This window comes from Microcaecilia unicolor, chromosome 2 (assembly GCF_901765095.1).
Source record: "Microcaecilia unicolor chromosome 2, aMicUni1.1, whole genome shotgun sequence".
In the NCBI taxonomy this organism is placed as follows: Eukaryota; Metazoa; Chordata; class Amphibia; order Gymnophiona; family Siphonopidae; genus Microcaecilia; species Microcaecilia unicolor.
Window position 1 is genome coordinate 574,140,200 of NC_044032.1, and position 13,526 is coordinate 574,153,725.

Consider the following 13,526-nt stretch of genomic DNA (forward strand, 5'->3'; position numbering starts at 1 on the left):
CTTTTGACAGTTGGGACAGGATTTACAGTATCTTTCCACCTCCCCATAAATCCCTGGCCAATAAAATCGGGCCAATATTTGGTTTAATGTAGCTTGGGAGCCCTTATGCCCCCCCAGGGGATGATCATGGGCCAGCCTTACCACCAGAGAACGGAACGCCCGGGGTACCACTAGCTGTTTCCCTCCCCCCGAGTTCTCCCAGCTAGGCACCTTCCTATACAATATATTCCCGTCCACCATGAACCCGGAGGCTGCCTGGCCTTCCCCCTGGTGGGCCCTCTCCCACGCATACTCCAGAGTAGGGTCTGTGGCCTGCTCTCGGTGAAATTGGGGAAACTGTTCCCTCAATTCCTCCGGGGCCACCGGCAGGTAACTTTCCCTCTGTACCCTCTGAAGAGCCTCCCTTCTATCCTTCTGTTCCTTTCTTTTCAAGGATTTTCCTTTCCTTTCTCGGCCTGGATCCCCCAGGACCTCGCCTTGAAAAGGAAAAACACCCCCGAGGTCCTCCCCGCCCCTATCTGCCTCACGGCTAGACTGAGCTCTGGTGGTAACCAACACTTTTTTTTCTCCCATACATTCCCTAAACTGGGGCCAATCCTTCCTAGGATCATATCTTGGGGTAATCTGGGCAGAATAGCCACCGCAAGCTTTATGTCCCCCAGGGGTCCCTGTAAGTTGACCCTGTGGAGGGCATACGGCGTCTTAGGCCCATGAATACATTGTATGGCCACTTTTCCTTCATAGATCTCCCTCCCCGGGGGTCTCCTCCTCCGTATCTGTTCCCAGAGCCCTCTAGAGATCATGGACTGATCTGCGCCTGAGTCTAACATTGCCGTAACGGGTACCCCCTCTACCTTAACCTGAGTCAGGTACCGGGGCATACCCCCTTTTTCCAGACGCGAGATCCATCCCTCCCGCCACTGGCAATCCTTTTTTAAATGTCCAGCGCTACCACACTTAAAACACCCCCTGTTCCCAAAAGGGGCAGCCTTTTTACTCGGGCCTGCAACTACCTTGGGCTTCCTACCCCAAGTCGGGGTCTCTGGCCTGATGAGGGAAACTTTGGGGGACGCCTCTTTCTCTACCACCCGGGCTTTTCCTCCTTCCAGCCCTGGGGTACCCCACTGCTGGGCCTCTAGGTAGCACTCCAACCCAGCCGTCACCCCCTCCACCGTCTTACATCCCCTCTTTATTAATTCAGCCCTAATTCCTTCGGGAAGCCCCTGAAGGAATTGCTCCACCACCAACTCCTGCAATACCTCTTGCAGGCTATGTTGCTCGGGCTCCAGCCATTTTTTTACTAAATCCATAAGTTTATTTGCTACGGCTCTAGGGGGGGTACCCTTTTCCCATTTTGTGGCTCTAAACTTGCGTCTGTAAGCTTGGGTACTGAGGCCATATCGATCTTTAATAGCCTCTTTCAGTCTTGCATAATTGGCAGCATCTACAGGAGATAAATCCCTAAAGGCTGCCAATGCCTCCCCTGACAAAGAAGGCACTAACCTCATAGCCCATTGCTCTCCTGGCCACCCCGCCGCCCCAGCCACCCTTTCAAATGCCGTTAAAAAATCGTCCACATTATCTTGTTCTGACAATTTTCCCCAGTTAAGTGAATGTAGGGATACAGGTCCTACCGCTCCTCCTGCTCCGATCCCTTGTCCATTAGTTCCAGCTCCCTCCTCCCAGGGAGTAGCAGCTCCTCTCTGGAAAAAATCCTGCAGCATGTTCAGTACGGGTTGCTGTTGATCGCGAGCGGCGGTCAGGGAGTCTTCGACTATTTTGGCGGTCAGCTCCTGTTGTTTTTGAAATTGCAGAGTCATCCATCCGAAGATCTCCTTGGGGTCCATCTCGAGGCCGGCACCACCACCTGGGGAAAAACAACAGAGAAAACTCCTCCAAGGACGATTACCCCTTTTTATGTTGGGCTCTTTTCCTGACCCCTTTTTTATCTCCCCTCCCACGTCCGGCCCGCTTACCGGAACCCCAGATGGGTCTGCGCCTTTCTCCGCGTTGGCCCTCCCGAGGGGCTTCTCCCTCCGTCTGATCCCAGTCTCCTCTCTAGCGACAGGTCCTGTAGAAAGATCCCACCACTGCCACCACTTGTAGAAAAGAACCTGCTGGTCCTCAGCTCAGAGCCCTTTTACTCTGTTGTCCCACTTCCTTAGGGATCTTTCCACTCAAAACCCGGCTCCCTGGGGAAGACAGGCTGTTTCCAGCACCTTTCAATTTACAGCAAGGCTTTTAAACACAGTTCCACTTGCAGCAGGGCCTTACCAAACACAGCCCTAAATGTAGCCTGGCTTTTCAAACACAGTCTCAAAAAGTAGCAAGGCCTTTAAACACAGTTCCACTTGCAGCAGGGCTTTTCCAAACCCAGCCCTAAATGTAGCCTGGCTTTTCAAACACAGTCTCAAAAAGTAGCAAGGCCTTTAAACACAGTTCCACTTGCAGCAGGGCTTTTCCAAACCCAGCCCTAAATGTAGCCAGGCTTTTCAAACACAGTATCACAAAGGAGCAAGGTTTTTAAACACAGTTCCACTTGCAGCAGGGCCTTTCCAAACACAGCCCTAAATGTAGCCTGGCTTTTCAAACACAGTCTCAAAAAGTAGCAAGGCCTTTAAACACAGTTCCACTTGCAGCAGGGCTTTTCCAAACACCGCCCTAAATGTAGCCCGGCTTTTCAAACACAGTATCACAAAGTAGCAAGGTTTTTAAACACAGTTCCACTTGCAGCAGGGCCTTTCCAAACACAGCCCTAAATGTAGCCTGGCTTTTCAGACACAGTCTCAAAAAGTAGCAAGGCCTGTAAACACAGTTCCACTTGCAGCAGGGCTTTTCCAAACCCAGCCCTAAATGTAGCCAGGCTTTTCAAACACAGTATCACAAAGTAGCAAGGTTTTTAAACACAGTTCCACTTGCAGCAGGGCCTTTCCAAACACAGCCCTAAATGTAGCCTGGCTTTTCAAACACAGTCTCCAAAAAGTAGCAAGGCCTGTAAACACAGTTCCACTTGCAGCAGGCTTTTCCAAACACAGCCCTAAATGTAGCCTGGCTTTTCAAACACAGTATCACTAAGTAGCAAGGCTTTGCGCGGGCTCAAAGCCTCCGGGTCCCACCCTCTTGGTCAGCCTTTTCTCCTGACCTCCTCCCGCTTGACCCGGACAGCCCCCTATACCTCCTGCTCTGACTGAGTCAGAGCCAACAGCTCCATCGGTTCCTCAGGGACCTCCTCTGGCTCTCCTTGTTCCATTGCCTCTGGCTCCTCTCCTCCTCCCTCCTCTGGAGCCCAGTCCATTTTCTCCTCTTCCCTCCCCCCCTCCAGCTGATTCCCTTTTCCCTCATTAACCGGGTTCTGGGGTTGTTCTTTCCCCGCCCCTTTTTTCCACCACCACCTTTTCCACCAGGGTAGAGCTTCAGCTTTCTCCCTTTTTGGTTGGCCCCCTTTTGGAGCCTCTGGGAGGTGCACCCTATTTCTCCCCCTTACCAGGTGCTCTCCTGGGGCTTTCTGGGACTTGTAGTGTTCTACTCTTATGTCCCTTTTTGGCAGGATCGGAACCCCCACCGTGTCCTCTTTCCCTTTTTGGTAGCTGGGGTTCCTCCCCACCCCCTTTCTTTCTCCAGACTCCTTACCATACTCCTTACAGTATCCAGTATTTCATTTAAAGCGAAGCTTATCTATCTGGCTAACATTTAGAATAATAGCATTTACGTACATCTGTTTGTGCATAACTGCCAAAATTCTACCTAAGTGCTGTTCTGCTAAAGTTACACAGCGTGTATTTGCAAAGGGGGTGTATAGACATAGGTGGAGCTGAGGCAGAGCTCAAACTTTCACATGTAATTTATAGAATACTATAAGTTATGCATCTATCTGCAGCACTTAGGTGCCAACACTTAAACCAATCGTTACATATCAGTATCTCATTTCTTAAAAGGAGGGGTGTGCCCAGTCTGTTTGATGAGAAGTCTATAGGAGGCTTGAAATGTCAGTTTGATGATGAAGGAAAGATACTGAAACACCGCAATGCCTATTCCTCAGTAGAAGGCCACGACAGTGGGAGAACTCCTGAACAGGTACCGCATAAGCAAACATCTTAGATACAGAACAGAGCTTGCCAAATTATTCACCTCCTACCCCTAAACACGAGGGAATCAATTTTCAAAAGATTTATGTAAGTAACTTTTGGAGTTACACAGATAAGTCTGCTGCAGTTCGGTGCCTTTTTCTTTACAAAGTTTCCTTATAAATATATCTGTGTTAAGCTGCATTAGCTGTGTTTCCTTTGAAGCACTCCAACTTACCTCAATCAGTAGTAAAAGGCTGATGGGTACTGTTCAGACACTCCCTTCCATATAGAGGCATATTTTCAAAGCACTTAGCCTTCTAAAGTTCCATAGGTTTCTATGGAACTTTGGAAGGCTAAGTGCTTTGGTATCTTAATATTTCTTTTTTTTTTTTTTTCAATAATTCTACTTTATTTCTTATTCTTAACTTGGCATTTCCCATTATAGTGGACTAGGAGAACTTTCCAGTGAAAGAGTTTTTTTTAATTATGTGTGAAAAAAATCAAAATGATGCAGAAGTAATTGCTGGTATTTTTACAGAATATTTAAAATAGAGTAGTATGTAAATATCATTAGAAATATATGCAAGTCAAAAATGTATTAGGTTATATTCTGTCACTATGAAGAGGTAAAGAAATTATATCCTCCACAAGATGCAATAGTCAACCCTCAATTTTTTCAGTTGGTCACAAAATGGTGTGAAGTAAATGTGGAACAACAGCAATGATAGGGCAAACCCCTGAGGAACTTGGGATTAGAATATCACACATGGATTCCATACAACAGAAGCGTCCTGTATTGCATTGTAACTGCGGTTTCGTGTAGATTACACCAGTGCTTCAGTTCCATGGTCCTGGCTCTACAAATCCTCTGTTTATCCTATGCTTTTTTGGAAAAAAAAATGTTTTTACCTCTACCAGTTCCTCCAAGAGAGCATTCCAGACATCCATCACTAGACCCCCTTGAACTCTCTTCCCCCTTCACTGCTACCACCAGATGCCTAGTAAAGAAACATAGAAAAATGAAAGCAGATAAAGACCATATGGTCTATCCAGTTTGCTCATCCATGCCAATCATATCCCTTCCTTACCCTTAGAGATCCTATGTACTTATTTCAAACTTTCTTGAATTCAGATACAGTCTTTGTTTCTATCACCTCCACTAGGAGGCCATTTCCTGAGTCTGTTCCTCTTTTACCTTCATCCTATGCTCCCTCATTCCAGAGCTTCTTTTCAATTGCAAGAGATTTACTTCCTGTGCATTTATGCCATGGAGGTATTTGAATGTCTCTATCATATCTCCCCTCTCCTGCCTTTCTTCCAAAATATACATATTGAGATCTTTAAGTCAGTCCCCATATGTTTTATGATGAAGGCTACTGACCCTTTTAGTAGCTGCCCTCAGGACCGACTCATCTTGTTTATACCTCTTTGAAGGTGTGATCTCCAGAGTGTACATAGTACTCTGAATGAGACTTATACAGAGGCATTATCACCTCCTTTTTCCTACTGCCCATTCCTTTCTCTATGTACCCAAACATCCTTCTGGCTTTTGCCATAATCTTTTCTACCTGTTTGGCTACCTTAAGATCATCACATGTAATCACACCCAAGTCCTGTTCCCAGAGCTGCTGAGAGACTGAGCTGGGCCCGCCCCCCCCCCCCCCCAACTGCCTTCCTCTCCTGCTCTCAGGCCACCGGTGCTGCAGTCCCCGCTCTCCACCCGCCCACCCCAGCCCCGTCAACAGCCCCCCTCCGTCCGCCACTGGGCCCCCTGCATTCAAATTGGCAGCGCCTCACCTCCGTGTGAAAGCAGCAGATCGCCTCCCTTCGGGCCCTCCCTCACTGTGCCCTGCCCTCGTGGAAACAGGAAGTTACATCAGACAAGGGCAGGACACAGTGAAGAAAGGCCTAAAGGGGGGCTGTCGACGGAGCCGAGGGCAGGCAGGTGAGACCGGGGACTGCAGCGCTGGTGGCCTGAGAGCAGGAGAAGGAGAGAGACCCCAGCGCCAGGCCCTCCTTGGAGACCTGGGCTCAGGGAATTTTGTCCCTCCTGCCCCCCCTCTCGGCAGCCCTGCCTGTTCCTGTTTCATGCAGAAAAGTACTTTACTACCTAAAATGTACCGCTCCCTCAAGTTTTTGTAGTCCAAATGAATGACCCTGCAAATTTTTAATATTAGGTCTCAGCTGCCAAATTCTGGACCATTCTTCAAGCTTTGCTAGGTCCCTCCTCATATTTATTATCTACCTTCTGTTCAGTGGTTTCCCATAACCCTTCTTGTTCTGCTTCTATAGCAGTGCGGATACTTTGTAATTCCTTCACATACTTCCTAGCTTGTTGTGTGAGAGCTCCCATCAGCTCGTCTTTCTTCTTGCCATGTCCTGTAGCTTGGCATGGTCTCCCTCCCACTTTTCTCTTTGACCTTGCAACTGGTCCTTACCTTCTACAAGTTGCTGTTAGAGGGACTTCTTTTCCTCCCATAGTTGATACGCATACTCAGTGGCTTGCTGTATTTATTTATTGCATTTGTATCCCACATTTTCCCACCTATTTGCAGGCTCAATGTGGCTTACATAGTACCGTGATGGCGATCACCAATTCCGGTATGACAAATACAGAGTGGTATTGTGTTAAGGTTCATGAGTAATAGTCACATTAGGGAATCAAGGAGGAAGAGTTAAGTTTTGTCCAGTTCAGGGGCGTGTCAGAGGCGTGGTGAAGGCGGGACTGGGGCGTGTTTATCGGCCAAGGAGAGATGGGCATCCTCGGCCGATAATCGAAAAAAGTAAGGCATTTTTAGCGCGAATTTGGGTCACATTTTTTGGACCCTTTTTTTTCACGAACAAGTCCCAAAAAAGTGCCCTAAATGACCAGATGACCACCGGAGGGAATCGGGAATGACCACCCCTGACTCCCCCAGTGGTCACTAACCCCCTCCCACCCAAAAAAACAACTTTAAAAACTTTTTTTTTCCAGCCTGTATGCCAGCCTCAAATGTCATACCCAGCTTCATCACAGCAGTATGCAGGTCCCTGGAGCAGTTGTTAGTGGGTGCAGTGGACTTCAGGCAGGTGGACCCAGGCCCACCCCCCCCTACCTGTTACACTTGTGGTGGTAAATGGGAGCGCTCCAAAACACCCCCAAAACACACTGTACCCACATCTAGGTGCCCCCTTCACCCATAAGTGCTATGGTAATGGTGTAGAGTTGTGGGGAGTGGGTTTTGGGGGGGATTTGGGGGGCTCAGCACCCAAGGGAAGCCAGCTATGGACTTCAGAGGTAGTTTGCTTTGTTTTTTTAATTGTTACAAGTGCTCCCTAGGGTGCCCGGTTGGTGTCCTGGCATGTGAGGGGGACCAGTGCACTACGAATCCTGGCCCCTCCCACAACCCAATGCCTTGGATTTGGTCGTTTTTGAGCTGGACGCCTTTGGTTTCCATTATCACTGAAAAACAATACCGTCCAGCTCAAATCCGCACAAATCTGATGCATTTGGCTGGCACAAACCGTATTATCGGTAAAAAGATGGACACCCATTTTTTTCGAAAATACGGTTTGTCCCGCCCCTTCACGTACCTGTTCTTGGAGATAGACGCCCATGGAGATGGGCGTTCACATTCGATTATGCCCCTCCACGTGAGTTAGTACCATTGATTGTACCAAGTTACGGAATATTTCCCTTGGGAAGAAAGGTTTTACTCGTTTGAGTTTCCACATTGCGTGGAACATTTTCTTGTTGTGGTTTTTGCTTGGCTTTCTAGCGTGAGGTTTCGGTCGATTGTAACTCCAAGAATTTTCAGGCTGTCTGAAACAGGAAGGGTTTAATCTGGGGTGTTTATATTGGTGTGTTTGTGTTGTATTGGGATGAGAGAATGAGACAGTGTGTTTTTTTCTACGTTGAGTTTCAGTTGAAATGCATCCGCCCATGAGTTCATGATTTGCAGGCAGAGTTTGATTTCGTTGGTGATTTCTGTTAGATCGTGTTTGTAAGGGAAGTATATTGTGACATCATCTGCGTAAATGTGAGGGTTAAGGCCTTGGTTGGATAAGGATTTGGCTAGTGGGGTCATCATTAAGTTGAAAAGGGTTGGTGATAGTGGTGATCCTTGGGGTACTCCACATTCAGATTTCCATGGTGATGATATGTTTGAATTTGATATCACTTGGTATGTTCTAGTGGTTAGGAAGCCCTTGATCCAACTGAGTACACTTCCACCGATCCCGAAGTATTCTAAGATGTTTAGTAGTATTTTATGGTTTACCATGTCGAATGCACTAGACATGTCGTATTGAAGGAGAAGTATGCTTTTGCCAGTTGCAATTTCTTGTTTCAATTTGGTTAGGAGAGTAATTAGTACTGTTTCAGTGCTGTGGTTGGAGCGAAAACCTGATTGTGATTCGTGTAATATTGAGAATTTGTTTAAGTAGTCGGTAAGTTGCTTGGTTACCAAGCTTTCCAACAGTTTGACTACGAGAGGGATAGATGCTACCAGGCGGTAGTTGGTGATTTTGTTTGCTTTTTTCTTTGTATCTTTTGGTATTGGGGTGAGTAGGATGTTGCCTTTATCTTTAGGGAAGAGTCCATGTTGCAGCATGTAGTTTAGGTGGATTTTATTAGGTAGCTGGGGCAGGTATCCGATTTACAGTGAGTCTTGGCGAACCTGTTAATCGCTTGGATGACAGTTTCATCTGTGAGGAAAGCGAAGTTAGTCCAAATTCGGTCTGCTGGGTATTCACCGAGGATTGGGTCCAGACATTCAATGAATTTTTCGATATCGGTGGTGTTCTGTGGTAGCGTATTGCGTAGGTTTACAATTTTCTCGTTGAAGTATTTGGCGAGTTTGTCTGCCAATGGGGTGCCTGTGTTGGTTGTGGTGACTAATGTGGTGTCCAGTAATTTGTTCACGAGTTGATATAGTTTGTTCGTGTCTTTGTAGTCTGGCCCTATTTTGGTTTTGTAATATAACCTTTTAGTTTGTCTTATTGCATATTTGTATTTTCTTTGAGTTTGTTTCCATGCGTTGAGTGTGTGTACATCTTTTATTTTTTTCCATGCTCATTCAAGTTTCCTAGTTTGTGTTTTTAGTGTTTTCAGTTCTTCGTTATACCATGGTATCAAGTTATGCCTACGTGAGGTTCTTGTTTGTAATGGTGCTATTTCATCTAATATGCTTCTGCATCTGTTATCCCAATCTGGGAGATATTGTATGAACCTTTTTTTCGCCATTGTAGGGGTAGGTTTAATTTGTAATGGTCTGACCATGGTATGTCTGTCCATTTAGTATCTGATAGTATTAGGTTCTGGTCTGTGGACAGTTTGTGTGTGATGAGGTCAAGTGTGTGCCCTTTGACATGGGTTGCTTGCATATGTGGCCATTTAAGGCCCCATAGTTGGAGGAATTCCTTGCATTCTCGTGCATTGGTAGAGTTAGGGTCTTCTAGGTGAAGGTTAATGTCACCTAGTATCAGTAAATTGGAGTTAGTTACGCAGATGTTCGATATCAAATCCATGAAGTGTGATTGGCATTCGTTCCAGTTACCTAGTGGTCTATAAAACAAGACACAGTTGTTTTATAGACCATCTACCAGCATCTTAATGTAGCAGTCGGCTTCTTCCAACTCACTAACTAAATGTTGAGGTGGGTCCTGAGCCTCTCCCGAGTGATATTCAAGGGACTTTGTCTATTCCTCTGGTTGAGACACCATGACAGACAGCCAGTATGGGTCTTCATCACCTCTAGACTACAGTGGTTAACTTCCTTCCATCTCTTGGGCCACACATGAGACAGGCACTTAACAGTGTTAGGTCCCCTTTTCCTTCTTGTGGCTTCTAGGTTTGGGTTGCAACATAGTCCTTTGTTCAGGCATTGCTTTCACTTGCTGCCCAGCCACTTGTCTGGCTTCTGGCTCCCTGCCTTTGTCAGGACACTTTACTATTGCTGTTGTGGTTGACTTTTGGCAGGTCACTTAACTTGTTTCCTCTTGGGGACTCCACTGTTTTTCTTCCTCCTGGAGCTTATTTGGCTACCCAAGTAGGCTCTCTGCCAGTCACCCCTTGTGATTTTTTTCCTGACCCTCTTTTAGGCCTTTTCCTGTTTCTCAACTGTGCCCCACAGCCAGTAGTCCTCTGAATTTACAGGACATTGCTGCAGGGTCAACCAGATCTTTTTCCCACTCCTGGTCCCAAATGTCCATCCTGGAGTCTTACTTCTTCAGTCCTCAAGGCACACTCATTGGTTCCCCACCAGTATATGCTGGAGTGCTGGCTTGAAACAACTACTCTACTCCAGGGTTTCCAACTACTCCAGTTGCAGTTTATAATGCAGCAGCTTCTATCTTCCACCAACAGCTTGGAGTCTCTTGCTCCCTCTGGTCTGCTGTGTATTCAGGAGCTGGCCTTATTTCAGGACACCTAGCTCCAGCTCTGGCTGTAACTTCCACTCCAAATCAAATTCCTAAACTGTCTCAGTTGCAGCTTCTCTGGCAGCAGTTCAGCTTTTTAATACATTTCAATATGCACAGCTTGAACCTTATACTTCTCAATAGCAGCCCCAGTTCTAGTTCTACTCCTGGCTTTCCTTAGCTGCTCCAGCAGCAGCAGCAGCAGCAGCAACTCTTAGTTTCACTTTCTCATGGATGCTCTCCACACTCATTCAGGTGCACACTGTGCTTGATTAGGTAAGCTTTTCAGCTTGCTAAGCAGGGCCGTGCCTAGGGTCTCCGGCGCCCACCTGCAGTTGGCCCCGCCGGCGCGCCCCCCCCCCCCCCACGAAAACGATCGCTACACTACCCGCCCTCTTCTCCCCAGATCCTTTTCCTTTTTGTTTAAATTTACCTCTGCGGCGCGTGGCAGCGTAGCGTTAGTGAGAAGGAGGCGGCGCTCCCCTGCCCCAACGTGTCTTCTTCCCTTCGCTCAGTGTCCCGCCTTCTTCTGATGTCATTTCTGATGTCAGAAGAAGGCGGAACCGAGCGAAGGGAAGAGACTGACACGTCGGGGCGGGGGAGCGCCGCCTCCTCACTAACGCTACGCTGCCACGCGCCGGAGAGGTAAATTTAAACAAAAAAAAAAGGACAAGGATCTGGGGAGAAGAGGGCGAGGTAAGCATGGTGTGGCGCCCCCCAGAGGATGGTGCCCTCCTGCCATGCTTACCTCGCTTACCGTGTCGGCACGGCCCTGTTGCTAAGCACTTCTGGAGATACCTCTAATCAGGTGCACACGAGCCCTTCTCATTACAACAGATTCTTTATAAATGAGCAATTCACAGCAGAGATAGCCGTGTCTAGAAATAAATGAACAAATGTATGAATAATCATGCAGCGCTAGTGTTTCCTTCTTTCCTTTCTTTTCTCTTTTAAGTTGTTCAAAATCATTAAAAACCTCCTGCATAAAAATTACTCTGCGATTGAGAAAGAGTTCGAGGAGCTGGATGAAATGAATTCAAGACGTCTCACTCAGGAGAATATGTACTTTCTCTTAAAGCGGTAAGAAAACATTGCTGGACTTTTTGAAAACAGGATTGAATCTTTTTCTGTGGCAGCCTGTCTTCTACCATTCCTCCTATGATAAGAATTTTTACATTATTTGTGTTATTTATAATTACCCCTAGTGACTGTACAATGGGCAGTGGAATAGCTCTGCCTGTAATAGAAGTAATCTATTTCTTTATGGAAGGAGCAGTAGATGTATGGAATAGCTTTCAAGTTGGTGTAGATGGGTAGACTGGATAGGTCATAGGGGTATGTTTACTAAGGTGTGTTAGCATTTTTAACGCGCTTTTAAAGTTAAGGCGTGTTAAACGCTAATGCACCTACACATTCCTATGGGCACATTAGCGTTTAACAGGTGTCCACCATTTATGCGCGTTAAAACCGCTAACGCGCCTATAGCGCACCTTAGAAAACATAGGCGATGGTCTTTTTCTGCTGTCATTTTCTATAGAGGTCTTTTACTAAGATGCGCTAGTGTTTTTAGCTTGCGCTAAAAATAGGCAGGCGCTAAACATTAGAGACACCCATAGGAATACATTGACGTCTCTAACATTTAGCGCATGCCTATTTTTAGCACGCGCTAAAAACGCTAGCGCACCTTAGTAAAAGACCCCCTATGTTTGTTACTGTAGTTAACATCTGTTTTAATCTGGTGTGTAGTATCACAAAGGCATGTAATTGCCATTCTGTATTGCACAGTAACTTTATTGGTCTTAGAAAATAATCTGCCTAATATTTAAAAGGGTTTAATGGACAGGAGAGACTCCTGTCTGTTTAAACTCCACTGAGTGACCTGGCACATGATATTCAACAGCACTTAACCGATTAGTGCCACTGAATATTGCCGCTAATTGGTTAGGTTAGGGGCACACTGGGGCTGGATTTCTTTCTTAGCTGGTTAGGGGCAATTTTCAGTCCACTGAACAGCTAAGGGTCCCTTTTACAAAGCGGCGTTAAGCCCAAAGTGGGCTTACCACTCACTAAAAAGTCCCCACCCCCAGTGCGCAGTTATATCTGGTGCTACAAAAATGTATTTATTTTTGTAGCGCTGATGTGTACCCAGCTGTAATCGGACAGTGCCGTGTGCTGCCCAGTTACTGCCAGGTTAGCACGGGAACCCTTACCACCACCTCAATGGGTGGCAGTAAGGGCTCCCCCTGAAATGGCCACATGGTAAATGCTTTACTTGCCGAAAGGCCATTTCCTGCAGAAAAGAAAGACCTGCCTTTTACCCAGCTGCGGTAAAAGGGGTCCTCGGCGCACGTCAAAAACACATGCCGATGCCAGCACAGGCCCCTTTTTTCTGCAGCTTGGTAAAAGGGGCCCACAGTAACCACATAAAATACTCAAATCCTACCATTTTTCTTCAGCTTTCAGAATATCTCAATGGTGATTTCTCTTTTGCCTAGGTGACCAACTGATAGTATTTAGGGTTTTTTTTTTTTTACTAAGGTGTGCTAGTGTTTTTAGTGCACACTGAACACTAGAGACGCAATTCCTATGGGCATCTCTAGCATTTAGCATGTGCCTATTTTTAGCATGTCCTAAAAACGCTAGCATGCCTTTTCGGTACTATGTAAGCCACATTGAGCCTGCAAATAGGTGGGAAAATATGGGATACAAATGTAACAAATAAAAATAAATAAATAAATAAAAGACCCCCTTAATTTTGTTTTGAGTGCTCTTGATTTTCTTGTGTCTTTCCTGTTTAAATGGAATTCTTTTCTTTGTTATTTTTGTTTTTAGCCTTGTTTGTAAACCGTCTTGACCTGCTTGCTCAGGAAGGGCGGTATAGCAAATTTTAATAAGTATAAATATAAACATAAAGTTAGGACAGCCAAAAGTTAATCAGGCGCCAGTTTCGGCAGTGCCTGGTTAAAACTTCTGGGTGACCACTGATACCTGGATATTCAATGCCGGGAGCCACAGATGTCCTGGCATTAAATATCTGAGGTCTGTTCAGCCTGCAGCTGT

At 46.4% G+C, this 13,526-nt stretch overlaps 1 protein-coding gene across 1 annotated transcript in view; it reads left to right on the forward strand.

The window, feature by feature from the left end:
• Positions 1 to 13,526, forward strand: part of LOC115462199 (EF-hand calcium-binding domain-containing protein 6-like) — a 103,739-nt gene that overhangs the window by 73,364 nt on the left and 16,849 nt on the right. Inside the window, exons 6-7 of the mRNA XM_030192215.1 lie at positions 3,936 to 4,074; positions 11,422 to 11,546. Coding sequence (XP_030048075.1) covers positions 3,936 to 4,074; positions 11,422 to 11,546 — 264 coding nt within the window. The remainder of the gene's footprint in view (positions 1 to 3,935; positions 4,075 to 11,421; positions 11,547 to 13,526) is intronic.